Below are 20,218 nucleotides of genomic sequence, written 5' to 3'. Positions count from 1 at the left end.
GATAATACAGAAATGCTGTTTTTTTGCCTTATAAGCCTGGAGAAGATCACGGGATCACAGGATGTTGGGGGTTGGAAGATCCAGAGACCATCGAGTCCAATCCCCTGCCAGAGCAGCACCATAGAATCTAGTGCAGGTCACAAAGGAAGGCATACAGATGGGCCTCGAAAGACTCCAGAGAAGGAGACTCCATAACCATTCTGGGCAGCCTGTTCCATGCTCTGTGACCCTTATAGTAAAGAAATTCTTCCTCATGTTGAGCTGGAACTTCCTGTGCTGTCATTTCCATCCATTGCCCCTTGTCCTATCACAGGGTGCAACTGAGAAGAGTTTGCCCCCTCCCTCCTGACCCCCCAGCCCTCAGATATTCATAAACACTGATAAGAAGGCCTACAAGTCTTTGTCAGACCAAACAGCCCCAGGTCCCTCAGCCTGTCCTCACAGGGCAGTGCTCCAGCCCCTTCGTCATCTTTGTAGCCTTCCCTTGAACTCTGCAGTAGATCCCTGTCCCTCTGGAAGTGGGGGGAGCCCAAAAATGAACACAACATTCCACGTGTGGTTTCACCGGAGCAGAGTAGAAAATGCACCCCAGGATCCGAGGAGGCTCCCAGGTGACCTTCTTGTGGCCTTCCAGGGTCTGAAGGGGGCCTACGAAAAAGCTGGAGAGGGACTTTTTAGGCTGCCAGGGAGTGACAGGACTGGGGGGAATGGAGCAAAGCTGGAGGTGGGGAGATTCAGAGTGGATGTGAGGAGGAAGTTGTTGAGCATGAGAGTGGTGGGAGCCTGGCATGGGTTGCCCAGGAGGTGGTTGAGGCCCCATGGCTGGAGGTGTTTAAGGCCAGGCTGGCTGAGGCTGTGGCAGCCTGCTGTAGGGTAGGGTGTCCCTGGGCATGGCAAGAGGGTTGGAACTGGCTGCTCCTTGTGGTCCCTTCCAACCCTGACTGATTTTCTGATGCTATGATTCTCTGATCCCCAGGATCTAATGCGGTGTGGATACTTTAGGAGATAATGTATTGACAAAAGAAGTTCAAAGTGTCACAGATTCCTTGGTCAGCCCACACCACAACAGCATTTGGTGGACAGAGTATTTGCAGAGGTGCTAACCTCACACGATGCAGCAAGGCTGACTAAGGAAATCATTGTGGAAAACGGGGCGGGGGGCAGTTTAGGCTATGCCTTCCTATCAAGGCAGAATCAGCAGTACTTTATGCTTTTCCTACTTCAAATTGTCTGGAACAATGTCCCTCATCTTGTTGTATGATGATGATAGGTTCCAGAGCAACCTAAAGAATGTTTGATTTAAAGTCACTTTTCATAGATGGGCAAAGTGGGACGAATTTAGCACACTCACAACCCAAAACCAGATTTGTAGCAACATACTTCTCTTTAGCATAGCGGCACTTGGGGTAGTAGATGACAGTAATCTTAGTGACAAAAATACATTGAAAGAGTAATACATTAGATTTTAGAAGTTCTCTCTGAAACTGTAAGGTACTGCAACTGAACTGGGCTGGAAATGAAATTGTGGAAGTGTCCACAGAAGGGCAATGAAGCTGGTGAGAGGTCTGGAGCACAGTCCTGTGAGGAGAGGCTGAGGGAGCTGGGGGTGTGCAGCCTGGAGAAGAGGAGGCTCAGGGGGGACCTCACTGCTGTCTGCAACTACCTGAAAGGAGGTTGAAGCCAGGTGGGGTTGGTCTCTTCTGACAGGCAAGCAGCAACAGAAGAAGGGGACACAGTCTCAAGTTGTGCCAGGAGAGGTCTAGGCTGGATGTTAGGAGGAAGTTGTTGTCAGAGAGAGTGATTGGCATTGGAATGGGCTGCCCAGGGAGGTGGTGGAGTCACCATCTCTGGAGGTGTTGAAGCAAAGCCTGGTTGAGGCACTTAGTGCCATGGTCTGGTTGATTGGCCAGGGCTGGGTGCTAGGTTGGACTGGATGATGTTGGAGGTCTCTTCCAACCTGGTTGATTCTATGATTTTATGTAACTATTAGAAGTGATTTTAAAAGTATGAAATATTGTTTGGCTTCACACAGTTGTGAGACACAGAGTCATAGAATCATGGAATGGTTTGGGTTGGAAAAGCCATCTATCTAGTCCAACCCCCTAGCAGTGAGCAGTGAAATCCTCCACTAGATCAGGCTGCTCAGAGCCTTATCCAGCCTGACATCCAATGTCTCCAGGGATGGGGTCTCAACTGCCTCTTCCAACCTGGTTGATTCTATGATTCTATGATAATTCAATCTGTAAATTCATTTGGAAGAAAGAGCACATTTTGCTCCATAACTGAACAGCAATTAGAACTCCGTGGCTGGAGTGTCCAGATGACAACAGTGGCTTTTTTTTCTGTGGCTAAGGGAATATAGATCGATGACCATTTATGTAAAGTGTAACAAGGAATAATAACATCCCCCAGATTGGTGTACTGACTGTGAATTCAACAAATAAATCAGCTGTCCTGGGATTGAGAGTTTGGAATGGGGCAGGTTGGTTTGATTTTTTTGTATGTTTTGGTTTGAGTTGTTTGTGTTTCATTTCGGTTTTGTTTGTTTGCTTGCTTCAATTAGTATTGCACTGCTGTCTTGAATCCTAAACTAGAAGTAAAAATTATTTGCTGACCTTTATAAAATAATCTTTATCACTGTACTCTGGCTCTAGAAGGTGAGGCTTTTTATAGTTTCTTTCTTCTTTTTTTTTTTTTTTGTTTGTTTGTTTGTTCCTATGTGGAAGCAAGAATTGCCATCTCAGTGACAACAGAGCTTTTATTTGGCCAGGCAATAGTAAACAAGAAGTAATTCAGTGGTGTAGGAGAAACAAACTGAAAGCAAGAGAAGGCTTCCCACCAATTTGAAAGAAAAATAAATTAACTTCCAGAAGCTAATAATAAGAAGAAGAATAAGAAAAAGAAATCCATAGAATCAAAGGTATCCAAAGTTAAGCAAGGAATTCTGTACTATTGTGCCAAGACATCTTTAGGAAGCTGGGATTGTTATGAGACAGGGATACTTAATTTTTTAGCATGGTGAGGCAATTAGATTGTTAATTACAACAAACCTAATGAGGAGAGGCTGAGGGAGCTGGGGGTGTGCAGACTGTAGAAGAGAAGGCTCAGGGCAGACCTCACTGCTGTCTACAACTACCTGAAGGGAGGTTGTAGCCAGGTGGGGGTTGGTCTCTCCTTCCAGGCAACCAGCAAAGGAATAAGGGGACACAGTCTCAAGTTGTCCAATCAGGGGAGGTCTAGGCTGGACGTTAGGAGGAAGTTGTCAGAGAGAGTGATTGGCATTGGAATGGGCTGCCCAGGGAGGTGGTGGAGTCGCCGTGCCTGGAGGTGTTGAAGCAAAGCCTGGATGAGGCACTTAGTGCCATGGTCTAATTGACTGGCCAGGGCTGGGTGCTAGGTTTGCCTGGATGATCTTCGAGGTCTCTTCCAAACTGCTTGATTCTATGATTCTATGATTCTATTCAGAACAAACAGAAACATTTCTGGCAGTTTTACTTGGCTGCAAGATTTCTGGTTCCTTGCCCACACTTCTTTTATTATCTTAATGTAGAGTACAAAACAGGTGAATCAGGCACAACCTACATTTGGTATCAGTAATATACAGGCCACAACTTTCTTTAGCTACATAAACAAGTATATATAACTGTAGTGGATAAAGACATAACAGGCCTTAAGATCAGAATCATAGATCACAGAATCATAGAATCAACCAGGTGGGAGAGACCACCAAACTAGCACCGAACCCCCTGTCCAATCAACTAGACCATGGCACTAAGTGCCTCATTCAGGCTTTTCTTCAACTTCACCACCTCCCTGGGCAGCCCATTCCAATGGCAAATCATCGAGTCCAACCATAACCTAACAAAAAATCATAGAATCATGTCAGGGGCTGGAAAAGACCTCAAAAGATCATTTGGTCCAGCCCCCCTGGCAGAGCAGGATCACCCAGAGCAGATCACACTGCATCCAGATGGTTCTTGAGTATCTCCAGAGAGGGAGACTCCACAACCCCCCTGGGCAGCCTCTTCCAGTGCTCTGTCACCTCACAGGGAAAAAAATCTTCCTCAGTTTCACATGGAACCTTCTATGCCTCAACTTCCACCCACTGCCTCTTGTCCTGTCACCCCTTAGTCTTCTCCTCTCCGTGCTAAAATCATTTACATAACCTTTGCATAACTCTTAGACCATGTCTCTAAGCTCTTCATCTGAATGTGTTTTAAACAGCTTGTGCTTCTTAATATGCAACTGCCCAAAGGCTGGAAGGGATAAAGAGATTAGTTGGTGGGACTGGTGTACTGCAACAAAAGCATTGCCTGAATTATAAGGTTATGCTACTTTAAGCCCTTCCTTGTAACATAAACCACAGGATTTAGTGCACTTGCTGGTATTTTCCACATTTTTTTTCACTCCTGAGAAGGTACATGGCCAGACATATGAGGTAAGATACTTCTCAGTTACTTCTGCAGATCTACAGTTTAACTCCATACTCCAAGCCAGTCACTCTAGGTCCTGTGTGTAGGCAATGGAGAACTGTAAGTGCTTTTACAGTGAGATCCAAGTAGCCTGTTTTCTAATTACATAGTAGGAGGAAATTAATAGCATTTAAGGGACATTTGTTTATTTCCATAATAGACTGCAGGTGACTAGCTCAGGTATGGACTTCTATACCTAACCAAATGAATCCCATCACTGGAGCACTTGGAGAAGATACAGGCCTTAGATGAAAAATGAAAAGGAATATATTCACACACCTGAAGATGTTAAGAATCAAACCCTGTCCATGACTGTCCAGCCCAAATTCCAGTCTAGCTGACATCTTGACTATATTAAAGAGCAACTGTAAAGCTCTCTGGATGGAAGCTGATATAACACTGAGTCTATGAATCTCAGACCTAAAGCAAAGGAGTTTGATAGCATATGGAAACAGACAGCATACTCTGACAGGCCATCTGTTCCAACAGAAAATCCATCAGTGACAATGTTACCTGCAGCTAATAAAATCATTGCCATGGAATTATCAGTATCACATAAAAGATGCTTGGGATGCTCAAATGGTACCATAAAAGCTGTCACTCTATCTGTTAATAGCTTAATTTATCTGTATCTAGAACATTCAGATGTTGCTGCTTTGCCTACTGTCAGAACTTCAACAGTTTTGCTTTTAAGTCCAACGTGTGGTAGTAACTATATATGACATGGAAAACTGTTTTCATTATGCCTTATAATTCACTATTTTAAGCAGATGTTGGCTACTTATTTTTCTGGTGGGCAGGAATCTTTATCGCTAGTAACATTATTTTCTTGTAGTTAGCTACAGGAAATCTTCAACTCTTTCCAAACACAAAGCTAAAACGGAAAAGGCTTCAATTATAACACTGAGGACCTGGGAATTTGATATAAAGAACATAAATAATAATACTAACAATAAATTCTACATTTTATGTGCAGCTTTAGTAAGGACATGAGGGAAGAAGCTCACCTCTGGGGACATGAAGGTGATAGGATGCTGATTTTAAAGGAAAAAGACAGTGACAACATCTGCTTGCTCAGATGAATTCCAGTCTATTTTTAAACATTAGAAGCAATATATCCTCTTATGGAATTCCTGTTTCAGCAGGGTTAAACTCACAGCAATGGCCTAAGATTGTGAACTCTCTCTAGGTATACTGGAATTGTCTAAGTATTCTAGCATGATCTCTGTCACACAGAGATCCAAGAAAGATACTGGCAGCCTAGTGGATCTGGTTCTAGTTTCCTGATCTGAAGCTGGTTAGCCTCAGGATAAGGTGTACCCACTCTAATTTAAATGCTGTAAGGTCTCTCTGTTCAAACAGACCCTCAACAAGACCCTGAATTGCTCTCATCATTTCAGAGGAGACAGCTGATGTAAACCATAATTATATACTTGGAGATTCTTCTCACGTGGGGAATATTCCATCAAGGTAATTATGCAGTGCAAGAGCTGAGTTTTAATTGGTGTTTATTTGGTCCTTAGTGACCAAGGAAGGACTGACTGTGTCAGTATGCTATGTGGAAAAAAGAAGCTGGTTTGAAGCTCTTTGCTCTGAGAAGGGATTGAGCCTGTAATATTTTCAGTCAGGTTCTGGAAATTATACCTTCTGCTTACCCCCATCCCCCCCCAAAAAAAAAAAAAGATTAGGATTTGAATGACTGTCAAAGAACTCTACAGAGGAAAATTATATCTACAGGCTATTTTTTACCTTGATGTATTAGTCAGAAAGACAAGAATATTCTGATATAAGGTAGTGTCAAGAGGAGGAAATTTGACCCTACAAAAACATTGTGCAAAAGTTTTGCTACTTTTCTTTTTTTATACTTTGAGAATATTCCAAGAGAGGGATGAAAGAGTTCAATGCAGAGACACCCTATTGAATAATTGGAACAAATTGAATAGAAACATACTTTTTTAGAATGCATTAGAATCACAAGAGAAATAGGCTAGAAAATCTGATATGTTTAATCAGACATTTGTGTCTGAATTAATTACGACTAACATAAAGCAGAGAGCATATGGAGAAAAGATGACAGAACTGAACAAGAACTATTCAGTAAAAACAAAAAAAGAGAGGCCACCAAATGGAACAGATGTAAAAAAAAAACAGCTGCATATCAGATATCTCAGTATCTGAAGGGGGGCTACAAAAAAAGCTGGGGAGGGACTTTTTAGGGTGTCAGGGAGTGACAGGACTAGGGGGAATGGAGCAAAGCTGGAGGTGAGAAGATTCCAAGTGGCTGTGAGGAGGAAGTTGTTGAGCATGAGAGTGGTGAGAGCCTGGCATGGGTTGCCCAGGGAGGTGGTTGAGGCCTCATGGCTGGAGGTGTTTAAGGCCAGGCTGGCTGAGGCTGTTGGCAGCCTGCTCTAGGGTAGGGTGTCCCTGGGCATGGCAGGGGGATTGGAACTAGATGATCCTTGTGGTCCCTTCCAACCCTGACTGATTCTATGATTTACTTTTAAAAACTTAGTTAGGACATCATGGGAAGCCATCAAGATTCAAACAGAATAAGCTTTTTACTTCCCCCCCCCCCCCCCCCCCCCCCCCCCGCCCTCCTTCAATAACAAAAAACATGGTTTGCTGATTACCTGTCACTTTCCCCACCTCACTCTCTTTCATTTTTATAACTGGAGATCTTTTTTGTTGTATTTCCTCCTAGGCATGATATTTAAAGTAGATAAAAGTATGCAGAGACACAAGTTTCTTAACTTGATGTGTAGGCTGATGCCGTGGAGGGCCCATAGCCCCAGATAGGCTTATACATGCCTTGTCTTGCCTGGACATGTTTTTCTGCCCACACCAGAGGTAAACACATAAACAAACAGAAAATGGCACAACGAACCTGGTGCCATAGAGTCTGGCCTGCCCAGGGCCCCACGTTGTGTAATGTGGTTGTATAAGCCCATGCACCTAGCTTATGGCCCACTGGGTGCAAGGCAAATGCTATCCCCATATTTGGGAGGTCCAGGCCTGTGGCTTTCACCTATTTTGGTATACTTTGGCTAACTGACAAGCTGATTGGTCATTTTGGTGTCCAAAGGGCCATTAATCTCCGCTCACATTTGACAAATAGAGGTATACAGGTAAACAACTTGCTTTTGGCTTTTGTGTGCCTGCCTGCTTATGCCTACCTACCTGCCTGCTTGCCTGCCTGACTGTTCACTCACCCACAGTGCATCTACTTTCTCTACAGAGACAGAATCTCCCATGGGTTCCCAGCCAGCCATGCACACTTGCACACCACTGCAGTGAGTTACCAGGACTAGATGCTGTATTGCCTGCCTTCATCTACGGAGCTCAGTCTCCCATGCAGCTGTGCACCCTATTGCACGCCCACTGCCTAAGAATCCCTGGATTGTCTGCACACGATTGGTCTCTGTGGCCAGCGTGACACCATGCTGAGACTGCATGGCATCATACTCCTTCTGCACCTGAGGTCCTGCCTAAGAATCTCGAGACGTATATACAGATTGTCCAGAAGAAACCAGGAGGACAAGGTCAAAGACTGTCCTTTCCCCTGAGGCCAGGAGGATTCCAGCCTCAAAATCCATGGGCAGAGTTCCTGAAGATTGGACACTTATATCATCTGTGACGTAGCTCCGGAGGGTGATTGATAATTAATAAGAATTTGTGAGTAAATGCTTTAGTGCCTCTGTAATTCTCTACTGCCTTCTGCCCTAGAGCAGAAAGAGCTTGGGCCCATCTACTGGGCAAACAGCATATTGACCCCAAGTGGCATTTGGCCGTGGGGAAATTTCTCTCTCTGTTTATCGCTTGAATGTTTGCTAGTTATTAATAGTTCTGTTTGGTATTATTCCTAGAATGTCTTCCATAACCATGTAAGAACAAATATTAATATTAAAATTCAGTAGTTGGGGGTGGCAAGAGTTCAGAATATTGAAAGCTAATAAATTATATCCTTTTATAGGAGGTCTCTTCCAACCTGGTTGATTCTATGATTCTATGGTATCATCTCTCACCAATTAATTTCTCCCCTCCACCACAGAACCCCCACTGTGACAGCTGATCTTTTCCCCTTCCAAAAGCAAAATTTCTTTCAATATTTTCAACCCTTAATATAGAAGAGATTTACAAAGCGATGTAAAAGAGGAAAATTAGCTGTAGCTTGTGCTACAGTTAAAGAAAATTCAATGTCAGTAAGGCTTAACTTTTCAAAGACCATTTAGATGTTGTCTATTGTTAGCTAGCATCATAACAATTTCAATGTTTCTTGTACTGGGACTAATATTTTATTAATATTTTTATTAAGATATTCTATTAACATTTTTAATAGTATATCATAGCAGCAGTTAATGATTCTAAGCAAGGGTTGTTAACAGAAGAAGTATCTCAGAGTCACCAAATTATGCAACCAGTACCTGAAGTCATCTTTTCAAAATAGCTGAAATATGTTCCCTTTTCTTACAGTTTCAAAAGGGCTTAGGAGACTTTCTTGTTTACCAGACTAAGTCTGTTTCAAATCTTGTTTGCACAAACTATGAAGCAAGGTATCCAAAGTTGGGATAATTTCTCAGGGTCAGAAATCAGAGCAATCCAAGATACTCGATGAATGAAGGAAAGTAAGAAGAGTCTGAGTCATAGACTCGTAGAATCAACCAGTTGGGAAGAGACCTCCAAGATCATCCAGTCCAACCTAGCACCAAGCCCTGTCCAATCAATTAGGTCATGGCACTAAGTGCCTCATCCAATCTCTTTTGTTTTGAACAGAAGCTGGACAAGCATTATCTATTCCCGCAGTGGATATTTAACACAAACAATATTTCCTCATTTCCCATCTACCAAACTATCATTTCCATAAATAGTCCTTGAAGACATCAGTAATTTTAACCTGAGGTTCACCTAGCAGGAAAACACAAGAAGCACAAAATGCAGAAATATGAAGCTTACATCTAGGAAAAAACAAAACAAAACAAAACAAAAACAACAAAAAATCCAAAAATCAAACCCATGAAGTAAAAGAAAAAATAAATTTGCTTAGGATAGCTGTCAAATATTCAACTTCAATATCCAGTTGAGTATTTTTTAAAGCATGAATATTTTATCAATTGAATAAATTGACTTAAACTGCAATGTTTTTTGCTGCATCAAGCTCCACCTTAATTCAAATAGTTGTGATTCTGCTTAAGGGAGAGACATCATTCTGTGATGTTTTAGAGTAGGAAAAAATGCATCAATATAACAATTTTTTAACTGTTGACTTACTTGAACTCTTCTGACTATGGTTCTTAGGCTTCATTTTATGGGCTCTCTTCAGCATTAGCTGCGCGGTAGAAATATCCTTAAAACCCCTAAGGGAAGAGAATCACTCAGTAGACATTTCAGATGTATTATGTTACACCAGCTGCATGTTATTGTAGAACCCAACGTTTCAAAACAGGCAGAGAAGTGTATGGCAGGAAGCTTTCTGAATTACACATCATTGCTTATCTTCACATTACATTATTGCTACTAATTAAAACGGTACCACAGACAGCAATAATTGCAGTGGTTGTGGCATTGGTAGAAGATAGAGATTGCTGAAAGATGTACCTTCAAAACAGCAAGCAACAATAGCCAACTGTACTGCACCTACTCCTGGAAGGTGATGTGAAAGCAAAATAGTTTAACATACCACTCTTCTGAAATTTGCTCTTCTTTTTCAGCTAGGAATGAAAATCTCCTGGTTTTCTTCCAGTCAGAAAGCTGTGATATTGTTGCCTTCTGTGACCTGAAAGCAAGGTTGGAGAGCAGTACTGAAATGTAGGGAAATAAGGAAGGGTCTTGGGTAAGTATTTTGCAGCCTTTGCTATTCTGTAAATTGCTTGTCCCTTTTCAAGGCATTTTTTAAGCTTGGAAATAACACAAAATATCTATTTTAATACTCCAGGAAGACTTTATCTTGGAGAGTAATAAAAGTCTGCCATCAATTTGAAATGTTTACATTTCAATTACTTGAAGCATATTTCAGTCCTTTCTCTCCAAAAGAATGCAGCTGTGTAGAAAATCCTTTTTAATCTTTATCTAGTCTTACAAAGCTCTATTTCAGCATCTATGTTAGGATACATGTAAAAAAAAAAAGTATCTGTTTTATGATTTATAGTCAAACCTAGATAAATAAATATGATATTCTATATTGTTCTTACTATATATTATATATATATATTCTTATTTTTGTTAGTCAAATTTAAAAAATCTGAATTTCATATATTTGGTTTTAAAAATAAATATATTTTAACTACAGTAATACAAATCCTGATCTAGAGTAGGGTGTCCCTGCCCATGGCAGGAGGGTTGGAACTAGGTGATCCTTGTGGTCCCTTCCAACCCTGACTGATTCTATGATTCTATGAGTCTAAGTAAATATATTTTAACTACAGTAATACAAATCCTGCTCTAGGGTAGGGTGTCCCTGCCCATGGCAGGAGGGTTGGAACTAGGTGATCCTTGTGGTCCCTTCCAACCCTGACTGATTCTATGATTCTATGAGTCTAAATAAATATATTTTAACTACAGTAATACAAGTCCTAATCTAGGGTAGGGTGTCCCTGCCCATAGCAGGAGGGCTGGAACTAGATGATCCTTGTGGTCCCTTCCAACCCTGACTGATTCTTTGAGTCTGAGTAAATGTATTTTAACTACAATAACACCATATGAATCAAAAGTAGCCAAAACAGCAGAAAACAGCCTCAAGTTCTGCTCCTTTTGACTTTTGTAAAATACAAATGGACTAAATATAATGGGGGGAAAAATCTATTATTTAACTTACCTGTTGTGAAAGTGGATATTTTGTGCTGAGTATGAATGTGGTCTGTTAACACACTGCCCAACTTCTTGTGGTGACAATGGCAAACTATTTGGATATTCACTGCATATTGAAGGCCCAGAATATTTCTAAAAAAGAGAAAGAAGAAAATAAAATGATGCTTGCAAGTCTGAGTTTAAAATGTGCAGGTAAGCCTGGGCCAGGGTTTGCAGAATCTATTCTGTAACAGAAAAAGATCCTTAATAGTGCTCATTACAAACCTTAGCTTCAACTAACTTAATAGGGCAAAAAGGTGACTTAAGTTATATTTAACATTGTCAAATATAATGAATTATAGATTTATAAGACCCCCCTTCTTTTAATTGTAGGGAATAAAAACATTAGTAATGTGATGCTTGCAACAAGAAGAGAAAACCCTACCAAAACAAAAAGCTACAACTTCAAAGTTTATCAAATAACTAGCAGACATTACAGTTCAATGACCTTTATGTGTTCTGAAAACATTCAGCTGTTGTCATATAATGCAGATCTTGGTATTTTAAAGCAGTCTGTCAACTAGCAATTTTTAATCCATTGCCAATTGTACAGATGAAGTACATCATCTTTTTTTTTCCTCTCTGCTACTGTGAAGTCGGGTGTTGAAATAAATCCAAAAGAAAGAAAGAAAGGGGGGGGGGGGGGGGGGGGGGGGGAGGGAAAGGCAAAACAAAACAATGAAGAAAATCTAAAAGAAAAATTGCATCTGGAGATGAGGAGGAAGTCTGAGACTTCTAAAAGTAATTGTGTTTTTTCAAGTCAATAGATTGCTGTATTAATCACCTCCAAATAGCATACCCTTTAGGAAGGAATAAAGCCTGAAGAGTAAGAAGTTTCTGTGACATGTTACCTTTGGCCAGTGCAGCTGGTTTGAGAGCAGGAGTGTTTTCAAAGGCAAAAGGGGGGAACCTAGAGTTAGCCATTCCTTCTCTAATGCAGTCAGCATGAATGAGTAAAGGCAGGCAGTGCACTGATAAAATCACTTTAGTTTTGATAACTTCCTCAAAGCGTCTTTTGATTGTCTGACATAGTGTTTCAAGTCCTACACCAGAATGTCACCTGCAGAGCAATCACACTTAACAGCACCTTTGGAGACCATAGAATCATAGAATCAAGCAGTTTGGAAGGGACCTCCAGGATCATCCAGTCCAACCTAGCACCCAGCCCTATCCAGTCAACCAGACCATGGCACTAAATGCCTCAGCCAGGCTTTTCTTGAACACCTCCAGGTACAATGACTCCACCACCTCCCTGGGCAGCCCATTCCGATGCAAATCACTCTCTCTGCCAAAAACTTCCTCCTAACATCCAGCCTAGACCTCCCCTGGCACAGATTGAGATTGTCCCCCCTTGTTCTATTGACGTTGTGTTGCCTAGTTTTATTTTAAACAAGTTAGATTATCAGCAATTGTGGATTGGGATGGGGGGGTTGGGGTTTGCCTCCTTTTGTTTTTTAAATAAGATGCATCCTCACCTTCTCAAATTCTTGCAAAATATCCCAACACTACTAGCAAACCCCAGTGACTAAAAAAGGCTGCCAAACTCTTAAAATATACAGCTCTAAGGTACTTAAGGGTCTAAAGGATATGAATAGCTTTGTTTGCTGGTTTTGATTATTTTGCAACCAGATGTAGGTGTCTGATTCACACATTTTTGCTGAGCTGAGGCAGTGAACAGTTTCCATTGAAATCTGGGGTTAAAAGTGAACACTACACTTACTTATTCCTTCAATTAATCAACTTCATTTGTGATGGAAAAAAAATCAAAATGAAAATAACAGCCTGGAGGGAAGAGATGACAGAATTAGGTGTTAATTGGTGTCTCTAGCACATCATGTGTCCAGCCAGGGTTGAGTACCGGGGAAGAATAACCTCCCTTGTCCTACTGGGGCCACATTGTTCTTGATCCTGGCCTGGATCAGGAACAGTGTGGCCAGCAGCACAAGGGAGGTTATTCTTCCCCTGTACTCAGCACTGGTCAGGCCACACCTTGAGTCCTGCATCCAGTTCCGGGCTCCTCAATTCAAAAGAGATGTTGAGATACTGGAAGGTGTCCAGAGAAGAGCGACAAAGCTGGTGAGGAGCCTGGAGCACAGCCCTGTGAGGAGAGGCTGAGGGAGCTGGGGGTGTGCAGCCTGCAGAAGAGGAGGCTCAGGGGGGACCTTATTGCTGTCTACAACTCCCTGAAGGGAGGCTGTAGCCAGGTGGGGGGTGGTCTCTTCTGCCAGGCATCCAGCAACAGAAGAAGGGGACACAGTCTCAAGTTGTTCTGGGGCAGGTTTAGGCTGGATGTTAGGAGGAAGTTGTTGGCAGAGAGAGTGATTGGCATTGGAATGGGCTGCCCAGGGAGGCGGTGGAGTTGCCATCCCTGGAGGTGTTCAAGCAAAGCCTGGATGAGGCACTTAGTGCCATGGTCTAGTTGACACTAGTGACAGCTGACAACTGGATGTGGCACCATTCACCACCACTCTCTAGGCCCAGCCCTCCAGCCAGTTCTTGAGCCATATCAGAGTGAATCTGAAAAAGCCATGAGCTGCCAGCTTGGCCAGGAGCTTGTTGTGGCTGATGGTGTCAAAGACTTTGCTGAAGTCCAGGTAGACTACATCCACAGCCTGCCCCACATTCACTAGGCAGGTAACCTGATCATAAAAGGAGAGATCAGGTTGGTCAGCCAGGACCTGCCCTTCCTAAACCTAAGTATTATTTATTCAATCTAATTTTATGTGCTCTGCACTACATTCTGGAGCTGAGTAACCTTTTATAATCACCACATTTAATTTGGGCTGCTCTGACCCATATTTAAACCACAAACAAAAAAAATAGCTCACAGGACACTCTATAAAACCCACACTCAGCTTTGAAGCACTTCTGTCCAAAGTGCAAATGATGCTATCACATATTGCCTTTTATCTTTCTTAGATCAAGGAGGATCACAAGAGTATAATAAAAACCAAACCAAGCTCCCCAAATGTACTACAGTTAGAAGCAGAGAATCCAAAAAGATATTAACATGCAGGCTGAAAAGAATGGCCAGCATTTGATACATTACAAATCTATTCAGGGTCAGACCACATATCTATCTACATCAGCACTCTGCTTCCAGAAGTGTTAAGTAGCAGATGCTTATGGGGAAAAAAAAGAAGCTGGACAGATTGAGAACAATCCTTCCCTTGGTATATTCTTTTGGACTCTGGAAATTGGTGGTTTAAGGACTTTCTGTTAACATCTAGGAGAAGATTCCTCAACTTAGAGATGTGATCGAACTTCTTGTGAGAAATAAAACCATCTAGTCTGGGCATTTGCAAGGTCATCTCTAAGTCAGTCTATGTACAGGGTTAACCCTCCAGGGGGAGTGACCTTGAATCTGACCCTAGGTAGTCTTGACCCCTCCCCAGGGGTGGGTCTGAACACCACCAGGTAATGGTTAGCCCACTCCTCCTTCCTGTCTAGAGGTCCATAAAAGCAGGGGGACTTCCTGTTCTCTCTCTCTCTCTCTATGCTCCCTGCCTCCCTGCTTACCAGCATGTCCTGGAGTCCTGTATGCTCCTAAATTGCTCTCCCTCAGTCGCTTGAAATGGGAGAGGAAAAGCTGCTTGGTTCCCCCCACTCCCTCACCTGCCCTGAAGGTGTGAAGCGGGTGAGCAAAGGGGTCCTGCCCGCACGAGGAGTGCCCTGTGCAGTGCCCGCACTGGAATTGGGCTTGGATTGGCTGTGCGCTTTCATGCCTAAGGAAGTGGTAACTCTGCTCTTTGTCTAGAGAGGGTATAAATATTGGGGACTTCCCACCTTTGAGGGTTCCCGCCTTGGAGTTCATCCCCGCTTGGAGTTCGTTCCTGCCTGAACCTTCGTGCTTGCCTGAGAGTTCTCCCGCCCCCCTCTCGTCCTGCCTGGATACAGAAAGCTTCAAAGACTGCTTCATCCATTGACACCCTTTGTAAGCTTAACGACCCTTAATGGTCCACCTGCAGCTGCTGAAAGCGAACGAGAGAGAGAGACCGCACGAGCAAGTCAGCCTGATCGTGAGTCATTTTGGCTCAACTTTATTAGTAAGAAAATGCTATTAATTAATAGCTAAAGCCTTTTCCAACTTCTGACTTCCAAAATAGTCAGATTATCGATGGCATTCCTGCAGATATTCTCAAGCAACTGAATCTGTTAATTAAACTAAATTAATCTTTGTATATATAGTTTTGGGGGCGGGTTTTGGGAAAATAAAATAACTCTATTTTTGTATAAAAATTCCTACCTCGGCCACATTAATTTCCCTGCCTCCACAACAGTATGGCGCAGTGAAAGCAGTGCAGTTCACTCACAGTATTGTAGAATTTCTACATGAAAAGGGATGCCTAATCACAGGAGTTGATTTAATTTGGGCTCAGCAAAATTGTAAAAATCTGGAGAAAATCCTGGAGAAATTAGCTGAGAGCTCAGACCCGAGTTTTGGGGGCGGGTTTTGGGAAAATAAAATAACTCTATTTTTGTATAAAACTTCCTTCCTCGACCACATTAATTTCCCTGCCTCCGCAACACAGCGTCGCCATCCTGTTCCTGGCTTTCAGTTTTACCACGTGGCCATCACCCACGAGGCAGACAAAGCCATCACCATCAAAATCTGGTTGCGTTTACACATTTTGTATTGGTTTTCCCTTCCCTGTACCTTTGTAACCTCCCTCCCTCAGATACCTTTTTAATTTATTGTTAAACTTCTCTTTTTAACTTCCAAATCGAGTGAGATTCATTTCTTCGGATGTGCTTACCTTTTCCTCTCTCTACATCTAATCCCTTTCTTTTGGGAAAGAAGGGGGAAGAGGGAAGGGCAATCTATAAAATTGTTATTTGGTTCTATCAAATTTATTTGAGTCTCTGGAAATTTAAATTAGAACTGCGACAATCCAGAAAGGCTGCAAATCATTTACAATACTCCAAGCCATGTAACTGCTGAAGTGGTGCAGATTAACTCCAAAAGGCCAACACGTTTGCTGCTATGGGACCTGAAGCTACCCCAGGATTCCAGATCTGACAGACCTCAGAATCCTAAAACGAATTACCTGCTGACAAAACTGTGAAACTGCTTTTGAAAATTAAGAATTAACTCTGTACATCTCTTTCCTTCTCCTGTTTCCTCATAGAGTCATTCACAGAAATGGTTTAGCCAGATACTAGACTACAAGTCTATAGTCAAACTTTGTGCTTTAAAGCAGTTAATTCTGAGATCACAGAATGGTTTAGGTTGGAAGGGACCTTTAAAGATCATCTAGACCTAACACCCCCGCCATGGGCAGGCACACCTTCCAGTTGACCAGGTTGCCCAAGACCTCATTCAGCCTGGCCTTGAACTCCTCCAAGGAGAGAGTATTCACAGCTTCCCAGACCGACCTGTTCTACTGTCTCATCACTCTCACTATAAAGAACTTCTTCCTAATCTCCAGTCTAAATCCCCTCTCCTTGTATTTATGTAGTGCTTTTATTTATGTGGTATATTAAGAGCAAAATAGGAAAAATACACAACAGAATATAAGCAAGCAGAAAGACTCTGGGGGGACCTTAGATCTGTCTTCTAATATCTGACGGAATCCTACAGGAGGGCTGGAGAGGGCCTTTTCATAAGGGTGTCTAGCAATGGGACAAGGGAATCATAGAATCAACCAGGTTGGAAGCTGAGTGAGAGTAAGTTTAGGCTGGATGTTAGGAAGAAGTTCTTAAGTATGAGGATGGTGAGACTCTGGAATAGGCTGCTCAGAGAGGCTGTGGATGCCGCCTCCTCCTTGGAGGTGTTTAAGGTCAGGCTGGATGAGGCCTTGAGCAACTGAGTCTGGTTGAGAGGTGTCCCTGCCCATGGCAGGGAGGTTGGAGTATACAACCTCTGAGGTCCTTTCCAATTGCCATAGTCTGACATGAATAAAATTCTGAACAAGGATCTGCCTGACTTTTAGGTAAGATAACTCTTATGAGGGCTGCAGATAAAGCAGAAGTAGTAACACTTCCATTTCCTGTAATGTTACTGGTGAAAGACTCAGTGACATTGAACCCAATATAGCCAAGGATGAAGTCTCCCCAACTCCAGAAAATGGATGTGACTTTAGCTTTGATCTCCTTAAAAATTATATTAAACAAAAAATAACCAATTTGGGCTTCAATCCAATTATAAATAAGAAAACAGAAAACAGGCCACACAGTAGCCCCCACTAAGTAAAACAGCTTCTTCGTTAGCTTCATTCTGATTCCCAGAGTTAATTAACAATCACTCAAAATGAATTTGCCCCACGTTGGAATGCCAAATATAAAGATGTGATGGTTTTGGTGTTCCCCAGCAACCTCTTACCCCCCACTTTGGAAATCACCCAGACTAGACTCAGCTGGCTCTGGAAATTGAATGAAGCTTATATTTACAGCTTAGCTCAATATACAAGCAGAGATTTACAGTATATACAGTTATAGACAGACATAGACAAGGTAAAAGGTAATACAGAAACACAACAGCCCTCCCAGAAACCTGAGTCCCCAGGAGGGGCTCCCAACCACCCCTTCACCTTCCCCCTACCCCTCTCAACCTTACCCCAGTCCCAAAGAAGAATAGAGGTTCGGCCAGGGGGTTAGGAAGCAAAGTGGGTTAGCCCAAAATCGAGGGTGAGGTTAGAGAGATGCAGCTCAGCCAGCAGCCCAAGTGAGAGTGGTTATCTAATGTTTTTTATTTCTTTTTGCTATACATCTCAGCAAGCCTGTGAGTGAAGAAGACATCATCACTGTTTTCTTTTCACAGCCTGTAATCAAGTTTTTCTCACCTAAACATTCTAGCCTGCTTCAAACTAGCACAAACCTATTTCATGATGATTCTATGAAAACTAATGTCCAAAACTTACTCTGAACATGGAATCATGGCTCGCTCCTGAGCATTACAACAGAATAGGAGGAATAGTGGTGTGGGGGGGAAGTACCTCTTTTTAAAAGAACAGATATCTCCTTGTGATGGTTTGATTGTTACCTGCCACACACACACACTTTGGAAATCACCCAGACTAGACTTATCCAGCTCTGGAAATTGAATGAAGCTTATATTTACAGCTTAGCTCAATATACAAGCAGAGATTTACAGTATATACAGTTATAGACAGAAATAGACAAGGTAAAAGGTAACACAGAAACACAACAGCCCTCCCAGAAACCTGAATCCTCAGGAGGGGTTTCCAACTGCCCTTCCACCTTCTCCCACCCCTCTAACTTACCCTAAACATTGCCTTGCTCCCCAAGGAAGAATAGAGGTTCGGCCAAGGGGTTAGGAAGCAAAGTGGACTAATCAGAAAGACAGCAGAGAGGCTAGAGAGAGAGAGAAAAAATGCGGCTTCGAGCTCCCCAGCAGAAGTGAGTTATCTGTGTTTGGATTCTTGTTCTTGTATCTCTCAGCAAGCCTATGAGTGAGGTAGACATCATTCTGTTTTCCTTTTCACAGCCTGTAATCTAGTTCTTCTCACCAAAACATTCTAGCTAGCTTCAAACTAGCTCATTCCTGCATTACCATTTTACAGAAGTAGTGTCTGAAATTCTTTGCTTAAAAAAAATATAATTAAAAAGAAAATAACATTTCTCCAGTTCACCAACTGGTTTTGTCTAAGTTGTTTTTCTAGACTTCTGCTCTCCTCAGTGAAGTAGGCAATTAGTTTTTTTCTCAGTCAAAATGGCCCTTCTTCAACGGGGCAATGGAGTCAGGGCAATCCCAAGCACTGATACAGGCTGGACAGTGAGTGGCTGGAGAGCAGCCCTGAGGAGAGGGGCTTGGGAGTGGATGAGAAGCTCAACATGAGCCAGCAGTGTGCATTTGCAGCCCAGGGGGGCAACCAGATCCTGGGCTGCATCAGGAGAAGTGTGGCCAGCAGGTCAAAGGAGATGATTTTTCTCCTCTACTCCGCTCTGCTGAGACCCCACCTGGAGCACTGCATCCAGTTCTGGAGCCACTATTACAAGAAAGATCTGGAGGTGCTGGAGTGTGTCTGGAGAAGGGTCACGAGGATGATCCAGAGGGCTGGAGCACCTCTGCTATGGAGACAGACTGAAAGAGTTGTGTCTGTTCAGTCTGGATAGGAGAAAGGTCCAGGGAGACCTTCTTGTAGCCTTCCAGTATCTGAAAGTGGCCTCCAAAAAAGCTTTGGAGGGACTTTCTAGGATGTCAGGCAGGGATAGGACTGGGGGAAATGGAGCAAAACTAGAAATGTGTGGATTCAGACTGGATGTTAGGAAGAAGTTTTTCAGCATGAGGGTGGTGAGACACTGGAACAGGTTGCTCAGGGAGGAGGTCAAAGCCTCATCCCTGGAAGTCTTTAGGGACAGGGTGGATGGGGCTCTGAGCAACCAGATCTGGTGTGAGGTGTCCCTGCCTTTGCAAGGGAATTGGAATGAGAAAATCCTTAAGGTCCCTTCCAGCCCTGACATTCTATGATTCTATGTGATTTTACAAAGTAGCTGGTCTCCTTACATTCAAATTCATTTATAATAAGAACAATATGTAATCAATCAATCAATCAGTCAATCAATCAATCAGTCAATCAGGATGAATCTTTCTGCTATTTTTTCCCATAGAATGCAAGTTTAAATAAAATTCTTCAGGGTGGTGATGACTTTGATTTTAACTTTCACAGTTTTCAGTAAGTACATTCAAAACATCTAGCTCACTCCAAGGAAATAAAACAAAAAGCCAGAATCATAGAATGGTTGGAAGGGACCTCAAAGATCATCCGGTTCCAACCCCCCACCATAGGCAGGGACACCTCCCACAAGAACAGGTTGCTCAAAGCCTCATCCAACCTGGCCTTGAACACCTGCAGGGAGGGAGCAGCCACAACCTCCTTCGGCAACCTGTGCCAGTGTCTCACCACCCTCACTGTAATGAATTTCTTCCTTACATCCAATTTAAA

The 20,218-nt window shown here is 42.7% G+C and overlaps 1 protein-coding gene across 1 annotated transcript in view; it reads right to left on the bottom strand.

The window, feature by feature from the left end:
- LRRIQ1 (leucine rich repeats and IQ motif containing 1) overlaps nt 1-20,218 on the bottom strand; it is a 176,408-nt gene that overhangs the window by 80,181 nt on the left and 76,009 nt on the right. The window contains exons 19-22 of the mRNA XM_064142336.1: nt 12,164-12,238; nt 11,281-11,405; nt 10,147-10,242; nt 9,738-9,823 (exon numbers count right to left, since the gene is read on the bottom strand). Of these exons, the coding sequence (XP_063998406.1) occupies nt 9,738-9,823; nt 10,147-10,242; nt 11,281-11,405; nt 12,164-12,238 (382 nt within the window). The remainder of the gene's footprint in view (nt 1-9,737; nt 9,824-10,146; nt 10,243-11,280; nt 11,406-12,163; nt 12,239-20,218) is intronic.

The sequence above is a fragment of the Pogoniulus pusillus genome, chromosome 4 (genome assembly GCF_015220805.1).
Source record: "Pogoniulus pusillus isolate bPogPus1 chromosome 4, bPogPus1.pri, whole genome shotgun sequence".
Classification (NCBI taxonomy): Eukaryota; Metazoa; Chordata; class Aves; order Piciformes; family Lybiidae; genus Pogoniulus; species Pogoniulus pusillus.
Note: the sequence above shows the minus strand (reverse complement) of the source record. Positions and strands in the feature narration are given on the sequence as shown.